The following is a 21730-nucleotide window of genomic DNA, read 5'->3' as shown; positions in this document are numbered from 1 at the left end:
GTTTTCAGATAAGAACAACAGAGAATATAACCTCTGGCTTTAGTTTTGAATTAATATATGATGGCTTAAATATCCTGACATCCAGTAAAATGTAACCTCACCTTTCTGACCATCCATTTCCCTCTTAAATACTTTTATACCAAAGGCTTAAAAATTTCTTCAGCTTTAATCAGTTTTGGTTGAGACTATAAAGAGGATAATCTTCATCAAGTTTGAAAACCAGTCAAACTCTGATCTTAAAAAGAGAGAAGGGTAAATAAGAAATTATTCAATCAATGGGCTCCCTGGTGGCGCAGCGGTTAAACACTGGGTTGCGAAGCTGCCCGCAGCCTCTGCAGCGCTGGTTCGATCCCCAGCTGCTCCCCAGCCACCGGCCATCGTAGGAGGGTCCCACATGGCATGCAGACTTCTCCTGCCGCCTGCTGCTCCCCTCAGCAGTGTACTTCCGTCCTTCTGCCTGCTCTGCTCCCCACTCTGGCTCTGGTGAATTCTCTCACCCTCCCGCTTCTGACTGTACCCAGTGATTGTATAAATAAATAAATCTTTAAAAAAAAAAAGAAATTATTCAATCAAGTCTGTTCTGACCAAGCCCAGTTGCGAAGAAGTGACAATCTCCAATTCAGGCATCTGCTATAACAGGAGTAAACAAAGTAAGCTGGCTTGGGGGCTATATCCTGCCCCACCACCCGTTTTTGTATGGTCTAAGAACAGATTTACTTTTCATTAATTGGAAAAAAATCAAAAGAAGCATGTTGTGTGATACATTAAATTGTATAAAATTAAAATATCAGTGTCTGCAACTTTTATTCGGACAAAGCACAATCATTTGCTGACATACTGGCTATGGCTGCTTTTGCATGACAATGGCAGAAGTAAATAGCTGTGACAGGGACTGCATGGCCTGCTAAGCCTAAATGATTTACCATTTGGCCCCTTACCAAAAACAAGTCAGGCGACCCCTGCTATATAACAATGTCACTCTTTGCTAGATAAAGGATTTGGAAAAAGCAGCTACAGTGAGAATTAAGTCTGTTTCAAAGTAAGAACAATAAAGGAGGAGGCTTATTTTTATCTAATCAATTGAGTTCTCAAAATGCCCCTGTGGAGAAAATCCTTGGTGGATGTGGATTACCACACGTAGGAGAACACATTACAAAACTTACCTGGTCATTAGGCTCAAAGTTCATCTCTTCCTTCTCAGTTTTCATAGCTATTAATTTTGTGTTACTGGCAGGGTCTGTCTTACTGTCCAGTCGCTCAAGTTTGGGGGTGATTTCTGGTAAACCAATATCTTTAGTATCATCTTTATCTAGCAAATAGCGAAGTAGTGCATTCTCTTTCTTCTTGGGGCTCACTGGCTCTTGTTTAACAGTCACTTCTGAACCAGGAGCTGTGCTGTTGGCCTCTTGACTCAGCTCTTTGCCTGTGGCTTCAGCTGTTAACTTAGCCAGGTCCACAGGGGAACTGCTGTCCTGCAAGAGTCTGTGCAAAATCTTATGCTTCTCCTTGAGCGAGGTTCCATGTGTTGACCCAGAACCAGGCAAGCTACCTGTGGAGTCCTTGTTTGTGTCCGACAAAGAACTGGATAAGGGTGAAGGCTCCATCTGGTCAGATTTGGTGGTCAACAGCTGTAGGAGTTTGGTCTGTCCTTTGCTGTCATGCAGTCTGTTCTGTCCATCAGATCTTTCACTGCTGACAGCCTGGGGCAAGCTGGAATCATTTGTTTCCTTTTGCTCTCCAGGATGGCAGCTGCTCTCTGCCTGTCCAGTTGTACCTTCCGATGGCTCCCCATAAAGTCCAAAACAGTCTTTGGAGTCTAAGCTTCCCATCTTGCTGAGTGGGGGAGGATTCATATTAACTGGGGAGTTTTGCAAAGTTCCCATTTTTAGGTCTGGTGAAGCCAACGATGACCCTAATGAGACTCCATGCCCCTCGCTGAGGGCCTGAAGTGCATTGAGGGAACTGTTGGTGTAGCTATGGCTATTTCCTGTGCTGCTGCAAACTCCCACAGGGGAATGCAAGCTTCCTGCAGGGGAAAACTGGCTGGGTGGGATTCTCGGGCTTCCAGCCACTCCAGGGCTCATGCGATGCCTTGGTGAAAGCATGGAGTTGGGTTGTCCTGGATTCATGCCAGGACTGCTTTGTGAGGGACTGTTCATTTTGAGTGCATAGTTACTACCCTGAGGAGTGGTTGCTTGCATGCTTGACACATGGTTCATTCCCCCAGAACCACCAAACCTGCCCATGGGCATGCCCATTTGTTCCTTTGGGCCATTTATGGGAAAATTTATATTGCTATTGAGGGTCATGTCCTGACCTGGATTCCCACTGCACAAGGCCTGATGGGCAGGGCTGTTAGAGCTAATTGGATTCAATGGCTTCCCCATCACTTGTCCAGTCAGATCCGGATTCATTACACACACATTCTGCTCTCTGTATGATGAAGAAAGAAATATAAAAGGAAAAATACTTAGCAAGTGTTATCAATTTTAACAAATGAGATAGCCTTTTTTCTTTAAAAGAACAGACATCATCTAAAGGAAAGATAATGCTTTGATGAAACAATCTGCAATTATGGACAAGACTGAACATGTAGAGTTTTGGACCAAGAGGGATGTTTTTCAGTCAACTTATTAAGATGTCTGCGGTTTTACAGAGTGTGTGTTTAAATTTGACTACCTCCATATTGAAATTGTAGACAAGACATTAAAGGGGTTCCAATTACATAATGCATCTTCCACATTAAATGGAATATCATCATGAATAACTGACAGCTTATACTGTCTTAAAGAAATGATCCAAACAAGTATAGCTACCCTCAATTATCTGCCTGAAATATAATTTTAATAATAAACTTGGAGAGCACTGATATGTACTATATGGTGCAAGATGAAGAGCAAACTTAAAGGGAAAAAACTTGTCCCTTAAGTATTTATCAGAAACTCTGCAAGTTCTAACCCCAATAAAGTTGCTGAAAGTATTCAGAATTGGATCACCTTGTCTAACAGATGTCCCCACTGGGGGTCTCCCTGCAGGTCAAAGCAAAACCCACACAGGAGGGAACAACATGGACAGTAGGAGCTGCAGAGTGACCTTATTATGATCTTATTCCCCAATTCCAGGACAATTCTAATCCTCTCCCTGACTAATGACTAAAAGCAGGTTTTCAGAACAAGATGATTTTCCAAGTCCTATAGTTTTAATTTGCAGCCTTGGCAGTCACTGTGAGTTACCAAACGTGTTCACAAATCCAAACAAAACAGGTTTCACAAATTGTCAAACATCAGCTTTCAGTTGAGAAGCAGTGAAATTTGGCACATCTGTAATCACATTCAAATTGTTTCAGTCTGAGGTCAGTTTTATTAACAGCTGGCAAGTAGGACTGCCTAATGATTTTTTTCCTAAATAAGAAAAGTAAATAATTGAGAAAGGTAAGAAAACGAAACTCTTTAGAGTACCTCTCATCAAGTTTTTACACATAAATATTTATATAACTTGAAATGTAACCATTTTCCTAGCTTTGTGCTCTAAAACAATACAGTGTGGTATTTATTTTAAAGTCAACATTCAATTGTCTTTATTTTTTATGGAAACATTGTTACCTTTCAATTTAGCCTAGGGTCAGAAAGTTAACTTAAACTTTAGCATAAAGATCTAAAATATTCTTTGTAAGTACATACACTTGCAAGCTTTAGATTCTAACACTCAGGAAGAGAAATCAGCCAGTGCTCTGAACATTCCTTCTTGCGCAGGTCATCACTAGGAACTGATCATTTCCCTTCCCTGCTGTAATGCGGAGTCATGTCAGAGCAAAGTTAGTACTATTGTGTGTTCTTCCAGCTAAGTTTTAAAATTCACTAGTATTAAAGCTAAAGTTCAAAGAATATCCCTACTTGGCTATTAACATGAACGGTCATTGAGGCAACAAGCAATAACAATTTAATTTCATATTTCACATGTGTGGGGTTGATCAACAGAAACGTTAATAAACCCCAAACACTCTAAGATTTGTTGCTTTTGTAACATTTCCCCCCAAATTGGGAAGGGACAATGATTTCTTAGAGCGAGGATTACCTGTGAAGCATATGTAAAGATATTACAAGCTGAGGTTCATTAGTAGTCTGAGAACGGATGAGTTTGCTCTTCGTTTGTGCAGCGACTAGAGTGCCGTCCGACAAGGAAAAACGATATATTTGACTGAATGCCAATCCTTGTCTCAGCACTGCAGGCAAGCAAGGAAAAAAAAGGCATATTTAGGAAAATATCAGGGTGGGAGAGTGGGACAAGACACTTAATTTTAATCAGACAAGACAGTTAATTTTAATCAAGCTTAATATTTTCCTACTAACATGTAGGAATCTATATAAATCAAAACGTAACTTTTTCATGATAGCAAAGTTTTATTTCATGACATTAAAATACCATAAACTTTTAAAAGCACAAGCACATTTCTTTTTTCACTCAAAATACCCCTAAATTCTATATATATATATATTCAAAATAAAGCTTGGACCCTTAACCTATGTTGTTTGAAAAATCTTCACTATAGTAGCAAAACAGAGTACAATTTATAAACTCAAAATTAGCTTTATAATGATCTGTTTAAAATGTTAGAATAAAATGTTAGAAAATAATACAATGCAGACATGATAGACTCTAAAGTGTACAATGTCTTTAATTTCCCTTTAAATTATTACAAATGCAGGCCTCCCCGGTGGCGCAGCTGTTGAGCGCTGGGTTGCGAAGCTGCCTGCCGCCTCTGCGACGCCGGTTCAATCCCTGGCTGCTCCCCCCCACCCCCAGCCACCGGAGGAGGGTCCTGCATGGTGCGCAAACCTCTCCTTCCGCCCACTGCTCCCCTCAGCAGTGTACTTAGGTCCTTCTGCCTGCTCTGCTCCCTGCTCTGGCTCTGGTGAATTCTCTCACCCTCCCGCTTCTGACTGTACCCAGTGCTTGTATAAATAAATAAATAAATAAATAAATCTTAAAAAAAAAATTATTACTAATGCTACAGTAAAATTTACGAGATCAAATATATTCCCCAAATATTTATCTTGATGTTAAATATTGTTCAATTCATCGTACTCGAATATTTCCCAATTCTGTTTTTTGGTGTATAAATAGTAGTAATTCTGTGTTAGAGGACAACAGAAAGTAAAAGATAAACAAAAGAATATTTTCAGGGAAAAAGGGCTAAATGGAAAAGTATAAAAGTATAAATTTTAGTGACATGGAATTGGTTTAACTGCTGTATGAAGAGTCAGATGTTTTCATATTCAAGACAATAGCAGAAAATAAGCACAAGTTAACTAGGTTAAAATAATTTCTCTTAAAATAAAATTTCAGATGTATCTTTTATAATTTTACAATACAATTGTTTGTTTAAAACTCAAATATTGCATATTTAAAAAGAATGTTTCAATTTAGAAAAAAGGAGTCATATAATGTAGTCACCTCTTAAACCATTTTAAGACCACCACCATGTTTCTACCACATAATCCTCAGCACAAATTTTGTGGGTTGAACAGCTAGCCCCAAAGTGACCAAACACATTTATCATGCCACAAAATTGCCACAATAAGAGAAAGAAATGGGGGGAGAAGACAGTGACATATAATGTGGATTCAGATTTTCTGGTAAAATTTCACACTAAGCAATTTCTCTAATAAATCCCCCTCTTCGGTTTCACTTAGATGTAGTATTTAGGTATTACTTTCTGCCATCAACTGTTGCAGGAAGTTATTCTGAAGTGGCAGTAATGGAAATATATTACTATATATATGTGTATTTTGCTTTGCACAGTAAGTATGTTCCTAACACTGTTATGATAGGACTCATATTTCCAATGGCTTATAATTTCAAAATTTTATCTGACCTTGGCTGTGATCTTTAAAGATTTTCCATTTCCATTTGGTCTACATCAAACATCTCTGCTTCAAAGATAGGAGGAGTAAGCGTTCACCTGAATGCATTTAGGAAGCTCTGCTAGTTAAACAAAGCCTTCCAGCAGGTTTTTATTCAATGCTGATCTTACCTATTTCATGCATCTAGATGAAATGTATTTCCTACATTTGCAAGTTTCCCTTCAATGGGTCCCATTCATTTAAACTTAGCACACTGCCTGGTAATTCTGTGTAGACCCTTTTGTATGGAATCAGAAAGCTACAGAATTAATTATAGGGCACTGCTATGAGGACCCTGAACATATCTGCTCATGGTGATTTCTTATTCTTTGCTGCTATTATTCTTTTTAGTTTAAACCAGATCTAGTGAAATGGTAGGTTAAACATTGATTTCTGTCATAGTATCTTTATTTTCTCTTATTTTTTCCAAACTAAAGAAAAATAATGGAAGATATATATTGCTGCATTATGTGTCTATTTTTAAGAAATAATATTGAATAGGATGGAAAGGATAAAAAAGATGAAAAAAATAAGGGAATGGGAGAGATATTAATTACTAAATGACCTTTGTTATAAGTGCTCTTAACAGTATAAGTTTAAACATACAAACACCACTGGTAAAATGCCAAGGATGTGCATTAAACAGAAGATGACAAACTAAAACTCTATTTTCAATAGAGAGTTAGAAACATTTTATGCAAAGATGCAGATAATTTGTCAAGCAGAGTCCCAAGACACACAGCAAGCACTGCACCCAGGCCTTCACAGCAGTTTGGCCCCTTTCTGGCAGCCCCTGTGGAAGCCACATCTCTTAAGCAGCTGCACCTACCCCAGCAGGCAGTGCCTATGAGAGTCTAAAAAGCAGAAGACCAGGAGAAGGAAAAAGTGTCTCCTTCCCCCACCATAATAAGTGCTAAGGAAAGAATTTTTTTCTGTTTTTCTCAACTTAACAGAAGGCCAGAAGGTACTAGAGGAAAAGTGATTCGGTGGAAAGAACTCTGGGAGCAGTACAGCAGAGCCTGCCAGGACAGGCAGTCCAGTGCAAATACTAACTCAATGCTCATGAGCCTGCTATTTCACCTGCTTCAGTCTCCCCATCTATAGCACGGGAGTGCTACTGCCTATCTACTTCACATGTGAGAAACCAGTGAGATAATGTAAAGACGGACAATGTCAGAGACCAGTTACTCAATAAAACCTGCTTTTATTACTTAAATAGCTAAAGTCCTGGGCTTAGATGTCTAATGAGCCATGTGACCTCAGATAAAACACTTCATCTTTGGGCCTTCTACAACACTGAGGAGATCTTCTGTGATCACTTTCTGGATGGAGGGCCTGGGATCCCACTGTTACCTCTATTAGAACTTCACCTGGGTTTGCAAATATTCCAGATTTAACTTATGATTCAGAGAATATTTCTTTTGATGTTAGGTTATTGTGTTTTCTTTTACATCTAGAAGCCTTAGTATCAAAGAAAAAGAACTTTTCCCTTTACCTTTCATCAGTCATTGAGAAAATATTATCTCCTATTCTATTTCCTTTATCTTCTGTCCTACATGTTCTCCCATTAAATTTTCTTTCAGATGGCAACATCTTCTGGGCCAGATGATGCCAATACATATGAACATAAAGAGTCACCAGATCCAAGTCCCCTAAGGAGAACTTCAGGAGTTAGTGTTTCAGAGAAAGCTTCCACAGGGAGCAGCAAGTTGGCAAAAATTAACTTCAGAAAAGCATCATGTAGACATGTTTACCTTCATGATGATGCCTCTTAGCATAGGATACAGATTCCCCTTCATGCTGTGCGTGGAACTTCTGAATGCACCTTCTCACCAGGTCCTCCCAGCCTGGTTTCATGGCTGCCCTCATGGTGCTGGTATCCAGTGAAGTGATCTTGCCTATTAAATAACAGAAAGCATCATATCTACATACTGATCTATTATTTAGGGCAATAATTAAATTTTAAAAGGATAACAATTGATTTATTTAGTTAGCACAAGTACATGGACCAAAAGGGTAGACAACGAAAATAAGTGTCCAGCATTATGACAGTCTTCTAAATAAACTCCTTGCATTTACAAATATGTAAATATTCTAAAATGATTTCTTTTGTGGTCTTTGAAAAGAGAATTTACCTTGAAGATCTTGGCGAGTAGTAAAACTTTCTGATGAGGGAAGAACTGGTCTTTCCTTCATGGGAACTCTTCTTGCCACACAAATCAAGCAGGACTGCAGATCTTCAACAAATACATGTAAGGTTATCAGGTTAGGCTTTTTCAGTGAGTCAAACTCAGATTTATTTATGATACCACAACTTTGCAAATTCATTCAGGAAAAAGTGACAGAACACAATATACCTCTGCTACTCACTGCCTATATTTTCTCCTCAACTGAAATTGGAAGCAGTTGAAGGACACAGAGGATGAACTGCTAAAGCCACATAATACAGCTGATAAAAGTACGTCCACTGTACTAGAGTTAATCATGTGAAACCATCCCCCCATTGATGAAAAGAATGGAATCCCTTCTTATTAAATGGCTGATAATAACAAAGAGTTTAATTCATACTATAATAAAACAATTATGAAAACCAGTATCTGATGCTCTGCTTTGTCATGGGGTTTCTTCTTCAGCTTTAGGTACCAAGAGATAGGAAAACGACACATATCTTCTACCAAACTATGTAAATGCCCCTATAATGGCAATATGCAATTTAAAGTAAAGAATATAAATGGACTCTGGACACATAACCATACAAAAAATCCCTGAAAAAGCAGCATAGGCCAGAGCAGATGCATGGCCGACAGTTCAGAGTCTTGGCCATACATGGTTGGTTTCTCCCAGAGCCAGAGCTAAGCCTTTACTCCTTACCCCATTTCATTTGCTTTATGCATCTGTGTTCACTTCTGGAGAACAGGGGAATGCTTTATTTATCTTTGCAGCACGCAGAGCACATTGCACAGCCCTTTTAATTTCAAAAATGTTGGATAAAGGATTGTTAAAAAGTAGTCTCTGCATATCTTACATGAATAATTTTTGACTGTTTACTTTTAAATTTGGAAAAGAATTTCTTTAAATAAATCCACTAATAGCAATGATTACAAAATTAAATGTAATCTTCATCCTCAACATAAGAAAAGTTACATTTTTAAGTACTGACTATGCGATAGATCTCTTGCTAGTTGCTTTATAGGCTACCAATTCATTTAACCCTCTTAATAACTCTTCAGGGCAGGTCTTAGCATTAGCTCCATTTAACAGAGAAGAAAATCAAAGTGTGAAGTTTAAATAACCTGCCCGACATCATATAAAACTTTCCTGAAGCCAGAATTTAAATCATAGCATGCCATGGCCCAGAAACCCTACTGTTACGCCATCTCGTGCTAACAATCAGAATCGGATTTTATATGTACAAAAAAAATTTAAATATATAGAACAAAACCATAAATTAGCCCAGCTATAGCTTCTTTATACTGCATTAGAATATTATCATAGATGGATGAATTAGCAGCACTTATTCTGTTGTATAAAAGTGAATAAAATCACTTGATATTCAATACTATGTTAAAATATAATTTTGAAAACTATGTGTCACCTATGACAACTCTATTACTTCCTTTCTAATAAAGCATTTATTAAAAACTACATTTTTTTAAAAGGATTTAAATTATCGGTATTTAAGGCCAATCATGGTTCAAGATTATTCATTTAATCCTTATTACATTCTGATACTGGCATTGTGGACTTTATTTGCTAAGAAAAAAATGGATGTTCAGAGGGTCAAGAAGCTTGCCCAAAGTCACAGACCTGGAAAGTGGCTAAATCACAAGCTGGCCTGTCTGTTTATAAAGTCTATGATGTTTCCACTCACCAGTAGGTCTCAGTTCTTCCCCTTCTGATGTGCACACAGAATATACTTTTCAGCAATGTCTCATGTTACAAAGTAACACAGAGTGGTGTGGAATGGCTGCTTGGCGCACACAGACAGTGGACACTATGTCACATCTCTTTAGGAGTATTCTTGAACCCCCGTTTCCCAATCCTATCGGCATCCTCTTGCAAATAATATTTTACACTATATTCTGGAACCAGCATCTGTGGAAAGGCTGTCTGGAATCCACTAATTAGCTTTGAAAGAATATGGAAAATGCTGCTTTGCACTGTCTAGAGTTAATAATACAGAGTCAGCATTAGACGTTGAGGAGTCTAGAATTTCTGTAAGGGTTAACCACTAACAGAACTGCCCTTGGAGGGTGGTCACTAGCTGTTTAAATACGAATTTAATAAATAGGAAAATCAGATCCCTCATTGTACTAATGACATTGCAAAAGCTCAATAACCACACATGGCTGCCATGTTGCACAATGAAGATATACAACTCTGTTAGTACTGCAGAAACTTCTATTGGATAGGGCTATTATAGAGACTTAAAAATGGAATTTATCCCCAAAATTGTTAAATTTGTGAATAAAGCAAATAAACTGCCTCCAGATTTACCTTTGCGTGACCAATAAATTTAGATTATTAAGTGTGAAAGAAGTGGCATGGGAATATACAGACACAAAAGATTCTAGAAATAGTGCCCACCTTCTCCTTCTTCTTTGATGGACTTTGGTTGAGAAACAGCAAAGCACTGCATAGTTTCATATTTCTGATGTGCTTCCTGGTTATCATGACCTTCCTCTTCTGAATCAGGTAAAGGTTTTACCAACATCCGACAATTGAAGGTATGGCTGTTGCGCCTAGGAGGTTCGCCGGACCAAGATCCTCCATTCACTGAGCAAGGCAAAAGCAATCCAGTGAGATAAAGACACCAACATCAGATTTGCTGCTGCTGAATTATCAAAGTGATATAGGAAATATGGTTATGTAATTTTATATAGTATTTATACTTTTCCAAATAACTTCTTAACCAGAGGGGAAAAACCCAGAGAAATCCTGGGATTTTTCAAAACTTCTTTTATAGTTCTCATGTTCAGGCCTTCCTTTTTTATTACTAAAATACTATAGTTCTCTATTTTCTGGTTTTTCCAATTTTGATTTTTTGGAAATTTAATCTACTTGCATTCCAGTTTTAGATAGGCTATCCTCTGCTGAAAAATATGTGTTATGTGGCAGTAACTGCAGCATTAAGTTCTCTAAAAGAATTTGGACTTGATGTAGTCAGGTGTAAGAAGGCCATTCGAACTAACAAATCAAAATTTCACTAACCAGCAGCCCTATCTATCCGTCTAAGCAGATCGACCACATTCCCCAGCACAGTTCCCCCAACTCCAAACACCCAGTCCCAACATGAATGCCTCTGCTTCTGCAATCCTATCTAAAACTCCAGGCTGCCTTCCTTTCTCCCATCCAAAGGTATTCATGCTACAAAGGCTGTGATCTTCTATACAGTTACCAATTATGCAGGTACTCTACACTGACTCCTCTTTCAGATCTTTTCTAAAATTTTACAGAAATATTAACACATATTCCATAATTTGGCTGTGGCCAAAGTATTTTACTACATATGTTTTAAATTGTTTCATGTATATTGCTCAATAAGACTGAACCATACTTGAGAACAAACTTCTAATATCATTTCAAGTGAAAAATTATTTTGCATGTCTTCTATATGGGTATCAATACTTAAAAATGTATATATTATTTCAAGACAGAGATAAGGAAAGACATCATTTTGGGGGAAATACATTAGAGAAACTCAAGTGGGAGAAATGAAAGAATGACTGATTTTGAGAATCAAAGGTATTTATGGACCACGGAGTCAACTTTTTCATTCTACAGATGAGAAAATGGATGTCCAAAGAAATGCTAGAAGAGCTGGAATCATAATCAATCCTAATTCTCACTTTGGAATTCTTTTCTTTACTGTTCTTTATGTTTTAACTGAAAAATATTAGGGTCAGTAGGACAATGAAATAAGATTTTAAAAAAGGTGGGGGGGGGAATGCTGGTCATACTGAAAGCAAATACAGTCTTAAAGGTCACTAGTTAGAAAACATTTAAAGGACATCTAGTTGTTAAGGTGAACTCAATGCTAAACGGCCAGCCATGAGGCTGCAGAATTTAAAAGGAAACAGATTTATTTTTCTAGAAAGAAAAATGTACATATCAAGCTAACTTCAAAAAATTACTGTAAAATTGCAGAAGGAAGCACAGCTAACTTTATACATCTATGCAGACATTTGGGGAGTTTATTTCACCATCAGCATTCTTAAAAGCTTATTTACATAATGGAGACTATATAGAGTAATCAAAGAAGAAAGAAAAAGTTCTTATTAACTCAGGTTAATAAGTAATTTGAAAGTATAATAAAGGCACAATAGAAAGGAAGGTAAAGAGTTCTTTAGACAAGTGAATTAATAATACTGAATTAGCAAGTACAGTCCTTTGAGGAAGTCATAAAATTACTGAAGAGATTTGAAATTAATAGTTACTTGAATAAGAAATCCCATTTTCTTGTTCATTTACTAGAGACTATAACAAAAGAATCTCACATAAGCACTCATGTATTTTTGTACTACTGTTGTAGTCACTTGGAACAAAGGGTTAGCATATCTTGGAAAGCTAGCCATTAAGGAATTTGAAAAGGACCTTTTCTTATTTACTATAACAATAAAACTGACTAAATAGTTTTAAGAAAAAGAACAGAAATACTAGCTAACTCAGGACTTGACCTTATTCTGTGTTAAAATTTGTACTTCTTTTTATCAGTGAAGATGTTATCATCATCAGTTTAAGTGAGAATATTAAAAAAAGAACTAAGTAAGTGGGAACAGCAATGTTCCAGAGCAGCAACTAAAGTGGGCCCACACACTGAATCATCCACTATAAAATATGACCCTTAATAATCACATACACTTTTGGACCGTAGCTCCAGAATAAGATGAAGTCAGGTTATCTGAAACAAGGAGAGTAGGTAAGGAGGCAATATCTGACAGTAACCCCTGCAGAGTCACAGAGTCTGTGAAATAAAAGAGCTCCTTAGGGCTCCCAGTTGATAGTATTTGAACCTCTATATGCCACTTGTTCCTTTATATTTTATTTTTAGAATGTTGTATACACCCACATACATATTCTCTTCACATGTAGGACTGAGCTGAATCTCAAATGTCTCATGACCTTCCACTTCTTAGACAGTCATAGAAGAAAAAAGGACAAACAGAGCTAGCTGACAATGGATAGGGTGGAAGAAAATTTCGCACCTCCTTTAAAAACAATAAAACAAACCCCATGAAAACAGTTGTCATATGAATAATGTACATCTGAATTATTTTCATGTATTTTAAATATAGGATCCCAGTGATCATTCATTCAAGGCCAGTATCTGCAGATGTCCTTTTTCTCCATGACTTCTAAACTTTAAAATACTTAAAATAAGCAACTCTAAAAAATTAACAAGTTATTCATGTCTCCAACTGACATAACAGTTTTATTTTACTCCCTCCAGTCAAGATGCAGCAGACAATCATTTACCTATAGACTTTGGCAGCAGGTTTTTGACAAATTCAGTGTGGTCCCCAACATGCAGGATGCTATACACACTTTTGTTCATCAGCTCTTCTTGGTTATACCTTAGGTATTGTGTCACATTCTCTGAAACAAACACCACGTTGCCTTCCAGGTTCACTACAAAGAAGAACCCATCAAGGGCCTAAGGGAAAAGATAAATTGTGTTAGAAAGAAGGCAACAAAAAATTACATGCAATTGTTAAAGAAGGAAATAATCCCGTCAGGGGAAACATAATTCACATGTGGATAGAAAATGGATCTTACTTCTCTCCAAGTTCTCAAACAATTAACACATTTTCTCTTGGTGAAATTATTCCATCTTATTAAGTGGGAGAGAGTCTAGATCAGGGTTTCTTGTCACAAACTAAATGACAAACACCAACTCTGTTAATTTATCAGGAGATAATTATTGTCAAGTAAAAGTGTACAGGCATTTATGTGTATTTTCAAAGTAAGACTGATGTACTCCACAGGGCCCAGAACTTTTGTTACCAACCCAATACAAAAGAATTCCATTGTAGAGTTTCTGATATACAATCCAATTCCCTCAATTTAAGGACAAATACCAAGAAAAAACTGAAAATTTTACTACCTTTAAAATTACCAGAGTTTAAATGAAAGGAATTACACATGTTCTCAGGTTCTTAAATGTATATTAATCCTTTACTGTTTGCTGTATATGAGGAAAAGGTCCAGAAAATTAATCTCTTATATGACAAAATTCTTGGGGTCTCTGTGGGGACATCAGGCTTAGATGGCCAGTACTGTCCTGAGAGTGGAAAGGGACTTGAGGTTTTGGTTCATAACAGTAAGAGTTGTAAAGTTAATTCTGTACGACTTTTTCTAGAAAGTGTTAAGATACAGGCTTTTAAATCACCCAGGTATCAGTAACTTCTGTACTGGATGTATAGCCTCACTTTTCATTGTTATTCCAATGTACATTCGGGAAGGAGATGAAAAATCTGGGAGTATTTTAGGAAATAAATAATAATAAATAATATTGAACATATTTAGTGTGCCTCAAACACACTGTGTCATTTTAATATTTACACCACTGAAGGACTGTTACTGCTTTTCTAATTCATAGAGGAGGCTCTTGATTGAGGCTCAGATAGGTTAAGTGATTTGCTTAAGCTCTTGCAACCAGTCAGTGGCAGAGCTGGAATCTCAATCCAAGTGGAGGGACTCCAAAGTTCACACTTTTAATTACTATGTCACCAAGCACTGTCCTCCAATATTTATCTCAGTCCACTTTCTTCCAGTGTTTGCCTTGGCGATACAAAGAAAGGTTGGCAGCCCAGTGAGTTTTTCTTAGTTCCTATGTCTTCCCCTTTCTGATTTTGCTTATTCTGTGTTCTATGGACCAGATGAGTGACCAGGACTAGAAAAAACTTGCTATTAATCAATTTTGCCTTGAACCAGGGCCACCTGCTCTATCCAGTTATGCCACGGTTTCTCCATGTTATGTATTTACTATTTTTAGCATGAAAGTTACCTGTACATACTGATATGACAAGTATATGGATGGGACATGAGGTGTTTCCTTTTTTTTCCTAGTTTGTTTTTTTCTTTAATTTATTATAGGCTCTTATTTTATGAAATTTTTTTGAATATATTCCATCTCTAATTCTATTTTCACTGCAAAACTAAATGCTCTCTTGAGTTACAACTGACCATAAGGCAGCTATGAAAAGCTCTTTAAAAAATTAGATTTTAAATTTTTCTTAAATATTCTGTCAGGTTTCTCCCAGTGATATAAACAACACATAGAGCAAAGCAAGGCTGTATGTAAATGGCATTCTATAGCAGGCGGGAATCAACCTGTAAAAAGCCTTGGTGAGCATGCGCACATTGCACGTGCGTGAGGCGATGGGGACAGGATGTCAGCTGAGTAGTTATATACTGAGTGTCCTTTTAAACTCACTGTTTCAGATACACACTCAACAAGGATTTCCATAGTTCTATTACCTATAATTCACTTTTAAAAAATGCATGTAGCTCCCCACTGCTTTGTGCCATGGTAAAAAAGACTAATTTGCAGCATAGTATAACTGAAAAATGAAACTGTTTCATTTTATCGAGACTGTGGTTTTTTTTTTAAATCTCAGTATAATATGCTCTGATGAAAAAAAGCTGACATTTGGTTTTGTTGCCTAGCAACCACTATGCTATGATGTAAGCATGAGTGTGCATCTATGCCTAGGAACAGTTCCATGAGAATAAGCTTTCTCTGTTTAAGTTATTACATGTAAACAGGGATGAAGATTTAAACTGAAACCTTAAGTCTCTAGTTTACCTCTTCAACATATTCAGCAAGTCCTGCTACACAAGTACTCGGTCAATTCTGAAGACAGTGATTTCTCAGAAGACTACTTTGAAAGAGCAAAACACTAAATGTTGGTTTGCTTTTATGAGATAAGGCCCACTGAAATCTAGCAATCTGATTTCTACAATTAATGAACTTGCTTCCAAAGGGTTTGAGTCACAATCTTGTGGTGACCCCAAGCATTCCTTTTTAGAAGACTCAAAAATCTTCCCAGGAGTTTCCACCCCACTTTCATTTCCACCCTGATATAAGGAATAAACATAGATATAGGGGGATTTCCTAATTGTACTAACGTAGATTACCATAATTTTTTTTTTTTTGGTGGGACCCTCGCCTTTGGCCAGGGATCGAACCAGCGCTGCAGAGGCTGCGGGCAGCCTTGCAGCCCAGCGCTCAACCGCTGCGCCACCAGGGGAGGCCCAGATTACCATAATTTTTAAATCAATTTTTTCTGTAATTGAAAATTCTTTTCACAGAAAGTTATCAACTTTCTTTCATCTAATTCTCAACAGTCCACCTAGTGAGAGATTTTTAACTGCTTCTAAGAACCAAGGGGGGAAGGAGCACTCTGGCTTTTCCACTGCCTTTTTGATTCTGGAAAATCAGGTTGAGTGTGTTTTTGCTTTGCTCCTGAACACGGTACTTGGATGTTTTCAAGCCAGTGATTCAAGAGAAATAAGCAAGGGCCAGCATGGAGTCATTTAAAGCCTTCTGGCCAGCAGGTCTATCCTCAGAGAATGAATTTTGTCATTTGTACATATGAAAAATGGGTCAAATGATCTTTTCTGTGTGCCTTCATTTAAATCTCTGATAGATTCTCACAGAATTAAAACTTTCTAAAAATAAAAACTGCCTTATACACTAACTATAAAAAAGTGGGCAATTATTGGTTGTCTTTGCTTTAAAAATTCTCATTTTTTTATATATGTGTGGCTGCTGCAGCAAGTTAACTGACTCTACGAAGACAATGCTGCAAGGCTTCCGGCCATGCAGTTCTTTTCAACTCATCATATCAGCAGCAGAGTAAATTATCCTGAGAACTGACATAATTTATGTCTCAGGGCTCCTCTGCTTCTTGTTATATATTCACTGACATTTTTTCCCTCATCTTATCAAAGCCTACATCTTGAATTTTAATTTTAGAATAGGTACAGCAAAGCACTTGGTATTTAACACTGTACTAGTTAATAAAAGAGAGAAAGCTGGACTTTACAAATTCTAGACAGTAGTCTGATCATAAAGCCTCCTAACATTAATAAAGAACAGGCAATTAAGACCAATCATTACATTTGAGATGGTTAACTTGAAAGTTCCTTCTATCACTCAATTATCATCTTTATTAGAACACAAATTTGAAGTGATATAAATAAAAACCATAAACCTCTCCTCAAATTCTAATCTATGGATAGGTGTATATATATATGGCATACATAAAAGTTTAATAATTTGGGGAACATTTCAAACAAAAATATATTACATCAGAATATAACAGAACTTATGAACTTGATTTTCCAAAATGAATGTTCAACTGGCAATTAATGCCTGTTAATTTATAGTTTATTCTGGTTAATTTAATTCTATATCATTAACTTGAAAAAACGGATACATGGTGGAATCAGGTGCCAGAACATACATAGATATATAGACAGATACATAATCAGTCAGCTCAAGAGATCAGTATTTCAACCTTGAGAATTAAAATTAAGTGTCGATTTCCTTAAGTTGTAATCACCTGGACATTAAAAGTGATAATGCAAAGATTAACAACATTATAAAATACAGAAGCAAAGTGAGGGTGGGCTACCTCAAGCATCATAGGCCCCAGAGCATCCTTGTCGATGACTCCCTGCCCTGTCGATGATACATCCGACTTCTGCACTTCATCTATGTTGGCAGCTGCTGCTTTCTCTGCAACAAACATTAAGTGTGAATTAAATGGCAGTGTTACTTCAAGGACAAAGTGCCACAGGAACATTTTTATTGTAACGATTTTTAAAATATCTAGTGGATCAGATATGGCTATAAAAGAGTCAGAGTATTTCCCCAAAGCCACTGAATGGGAAAAATGCTGGAAACAGAAGCCAGAACATTAACTTTTCGTCTCCATAACCGGTGGCTCAGATCCCCTTTTAGGCTACTGACAAAATGAGTTGAGTGGTTTTATTCTAGCTCCTGACAAACATTTTTTCCAGATTACAAAACTGCTATAAGCTATGGCACCATGAGTTTCTACTCAAGAGATTCCCCAAACTAGGATAACAGAGGGTCTGTTGTTCAGAATCCAGTAGCACAATCTGAGATACATTTGCACACTCTGATGGAGGAAAAAAAGGGGCCCTAACCTGCTACAGCAGCTCCCATGTGACACTCTGACTCTTGTACTACCACCATTTGTCACACTCACATTTAAAGTAGAGAGGAGGATTTGCCTCCCTATCTTGTTTAAGGTGTACAACCATTAAAGACAGAGAAGGGGCACTCAGGGGATTTCAATGGCTGTCTTTGTATCTAGGACAGAGGTATATATAATACATGCTCCTGGATTAAAATGTGTGAAGCAGTTTTTAGAGCCACAAGCCTGAGAAGACTTTTTACCATGGTAAAATCTCACATAAGAAATAGATGCATATTTATCAGTATATAAACAAACTAGTTACTTCAAGTACACTAAAAAAAGTTTAAAGTGTAACAGATACATATTAACAACTTGCTAGAAAACAACACAAAAATGTGTCAATTATTTGTACCTGCATAAATTATATAGTTGTTTACACTGCATGTTATCATTGTAATCAAATGCAAATAATCAAATGCAAATAAAACTAAATCAATTTAGTACTGAGAATCAACCTGCTTTCATGACCTTGATAAAACTTTTTTCTGGTAAAAAAGACTTTATACACAGTATTTTGAAAATCTGTATAGCTTATTTTGTACTCAAGAACCTAAAAAATGATTAGGAGTTATGTAGGTCCTTCAAATCCTGCCACTTCTATGATGGAGCGCTTCCATCAACAATGGAGAAACAAAGAGGGCCCAGGGAATACAAGTCTCTGTTCAGTCACGTAACAGAAGAAAGAATAAGCCACTTCAACTTTTTAAAGCCTTAGCTTTCTTACCTGCTTCTGTACATCACAGCCTACGACAGGAGTAAATGGGATGATATGTAAAACATGCTTTAAAAACTATAGTTTGTATATGTAACTACTAGCCTATTTGTATTTACTAGTTCTTCCTTAGCAAGTTCCAAAGGTAGTTACTTCTTTGCAGATAAGCAGATTGTACCTGCTCTTGCAATTACTCTAATGCATTCCCAACTCACTGCTTTAGATCTACATAATTGTGACCACCTATAAAGAGAGCTATGACTTGTCCGGCAGTCTTTACAATTCCACATTGTGAGAACTTGTCAGCCCTGATTTCATTTTTCTTTCTTGCTGCCCTCTAGTTCACCACTGTGAGTTCCTTTAATGCTGCCCTATCTGCAGGCTTAGTCTCAGGCCAAATGCTCAACCAGTCTTTACAGAGCAAAGGAATAGTTCAAACTCTCCAGAGAATACTGCTTATCACCTCCCACTCCCATTTTCCTAGAATCTTTTTCATTGTCAAATAAGCCCTAAATACCTACACACTGGGGCATGCTAGATACCTTTTGCTTTTGGCTCGTTCACTTGGTATGCTGTCAATTTCCGTTCTGTTTCTACTCACTTTCCTATCCACCAGTCCAGGGACAGGCCTAGCACCATCATCTATTCTTTCAACTCATTTTCAGTGCATATTTCCTCATGCACCACTGTCCAAACTGCTTTCTGTGGAGCCTAGATAAATGTAAATCGGACTCATGTGCTTTCTTATCAGCCCTGCATTGTGGAGGTCCAGAGCGCCTCAGGTCTAAAGATCCCTGAGTTTCATTAATACTAAATCTTATGATCCCTGTAACAAGTATTATATATTTATGTGGTCCTACTGCATTCTTATTGTGTTTTTCTTTGGTGTTACAGTGGGCAGTGTGTAGGAGCGATATGTTAGCATCTGTAGAATGAGTGACCCGCAGTCTTTCTGCTCCCTCCTGACTATTCACAGGAGGATCACACTCCCAGCAGTAACATCATTCAGCAGCAGCCGTGACTGGCAAACTGGAGTGGTCTACATGAGAAGAAGACCTCCCTGGACATGATCTGTAAGAATCTGCAGTTAGAAGATGGACAGATTGAAAAGGCCTCTGAGTGAGATTGTGACACATCTTTCCAAAAGGGTGTCCCAATCTCTCCATCTGCCACAATGAGAATCAAGATCAAATCTGCACAGCATTTTCTTTATTTTTTTAGGAATCAACAGATGAGATGTAATGGAGGGTAAGGACCTAAAATTTAAATTAGATGATTTAGATTTGACAAAATATGTATTTGGAAATTATGTATTACTGTAAGCCTGGGTAAAATTATCATCCTGAAAATTTACTTGTAATAAATCTTTAAAAGGAGAAAGGAAGCAACTAACAGAATGTCAAAGAGTAAGGGACCTAGCTGGGAAATCGACCAGTGACAACAGGACTAGTTTGGTGGTCCTGTGACTGTGTGTTTCCAGTCTACGCTACACTGTGGTGAATGTAGAATGAACAATCTTCATCAGGCGAGAGTTTACACGTAGCTGGGAGGGCAAAACAATTATATTCAAACCAAATGAGAAAAAAGTTAGGACTATACTGAAGGGACACACTTTAATTTCAAAAAGAAGAGATGAAAATGGCAGGACATAGCTGAAATTATTTCACATACACTGTAACTGAATTGCTTCTGTAGGATCTACCAGTGAATGGCAAAAGCAAGGGCCCAACAAGGAAACCAGAGGGAATGGCATGAGATGTCTGGCTCCTGGGAAAATTTAGCCTCGATTTTGAAAACCAATGCTAAGAAATATTGGCAAAAAGTTTGTTAAGCTAGAATCCCTAACTTCAAATGAAAACAAAAATTTCACAAGGTCAACTTGAAATAATATTAGTAGAACATGTGCTTTGAAAGAAAACTCAAAAAATGAGTTTATTGACATTATTTCTAAGAGAACTTTATTATTATTATTATTATTATTATTATTACTTAAATTTATTTGAAGGTAAAGTAACTTTTTAAAAAAAAGATTTATTTATTTATGCATACAAGAACTGGGGTACAGGCCAGAGGTGTGGGGCATGAGAGGATTCACCAGAGACAGTAGGGAACAGAACAGGAGGACTGACTGAAATAAGCAGCAGGCGAGACAGGAGAGGTCTGCTGCGCCATGTGGGTAGCTCCCTGGCCACGGATCAAACTCATGCTGCAGAGGCTGTGGACAGCTTCACAGGTTGTGTCTTAACCCCTTGCGCCACCAGGGAGGCCCCTAAGAGAACTTTAAGAGATGTTGCGGTGCTATTCATATATTTTGAGAGAATGAGAAATTTTCATTATTCATAGAGTAAATAAGAGACAAAAGGTAAAAAAGATTTAGGGCTTTTCACTTCTGTCCTCACTAAATGTCTGGATACAGGTACTTTCTAGCTAATTTTGCCATCTATTATTCGATTCTGTATTGAATTTGTGCTTTGACCACTTCTCAATATTAAAAGAAAAAAATCAATAATAGAGAGAAACACCAGAAATATGACTTAACCAATGTAACTGGAATCTAACTTAAACTGGCCATGAATTTGTTACTGGGGTACTTTTCATGAAGTAATTACTACCTCTGTTCAATGGTCAGTAAAGCCTTGAAATTAAACAGGAGGAAGAAAAGGACTCCTTTGAGATATACTACTATGTTAACAGGACATATACTGGTATCTTGATGGAACATTTCAGTAATGAGTATGCTATTTTTATGTACCAGATATAAATAAGCCTAAGTCCTTAGATATATTTATACTTTTGCAAGTACAACACTGCTATACTAAAACACACTATTTAATATTTTTAAATTAAGCCGTTTTCTCAGTGGTCACAGATTATATTTACTT

The 21730-nt window shown here is 37.2% G+C and overlaps 1 protein-coding gene across 12 annotated transcripts in view; it reads right to left on the bottom strand.

The window, feature by feature from the left end:
• NCOA2 (nuclear receptor coactivator 2) overlaps positions 1-21730 on the bottom strand; it is a 265641-nt gene that overhangs the window by 38066 nt on the left and 205845 nt on the right. For all 12 annotated transcript variants that reach the window (XM_054692193.1, XM_037505522.2, XM_037505514.2 and 9 more), the window contains 7 exons: positions 17546-17649; positions 13380-13557; positions 10491-10679; positions 8039-8140; positions 7658-7801; positions 4075-4222; positions 1164-2433 (listed from right to left, as the gene is read on the bottom strand). In XM_054692193.1, the coding sequence (XP_054548168.1) occupies positions 1164-2433; positions 4075-4222; positions 7658-7801; positions 8039-8140; positions 10491-10679; positions 13380-13557; positions 17546-17649 (2135 nt within the window). The remainder of the gene's footprint in view (positions 1-1163; positions 2434-4074; positions 4223-7657; positions 7802-8038; positions 8141-10490; positions 10680-13379; positions 13558-17545; positions 17650-21730) is intronic.

Source organism: Talpa occidentalis, unplaced genomic scaffold, assembly GCF_014898055.3.
Source record: "Talpa occidentalis isolate TD23 unplaced genomic scaffold, MPIMG_talOcc4v2.1, whole genome shotgun sequence".
Classification (NCBI taxonomy): Eukaryota; Metazoa; Chordata; class Mammalia; order Eulipotyphla; family Talpidae; genus Talpa; species Talpa occidentalis.
The sequence above is the reverse complement of the archived record's forward strand: the minus strand, read 5'-3'. Positions and strand labels throughout refer to the sequence as shown.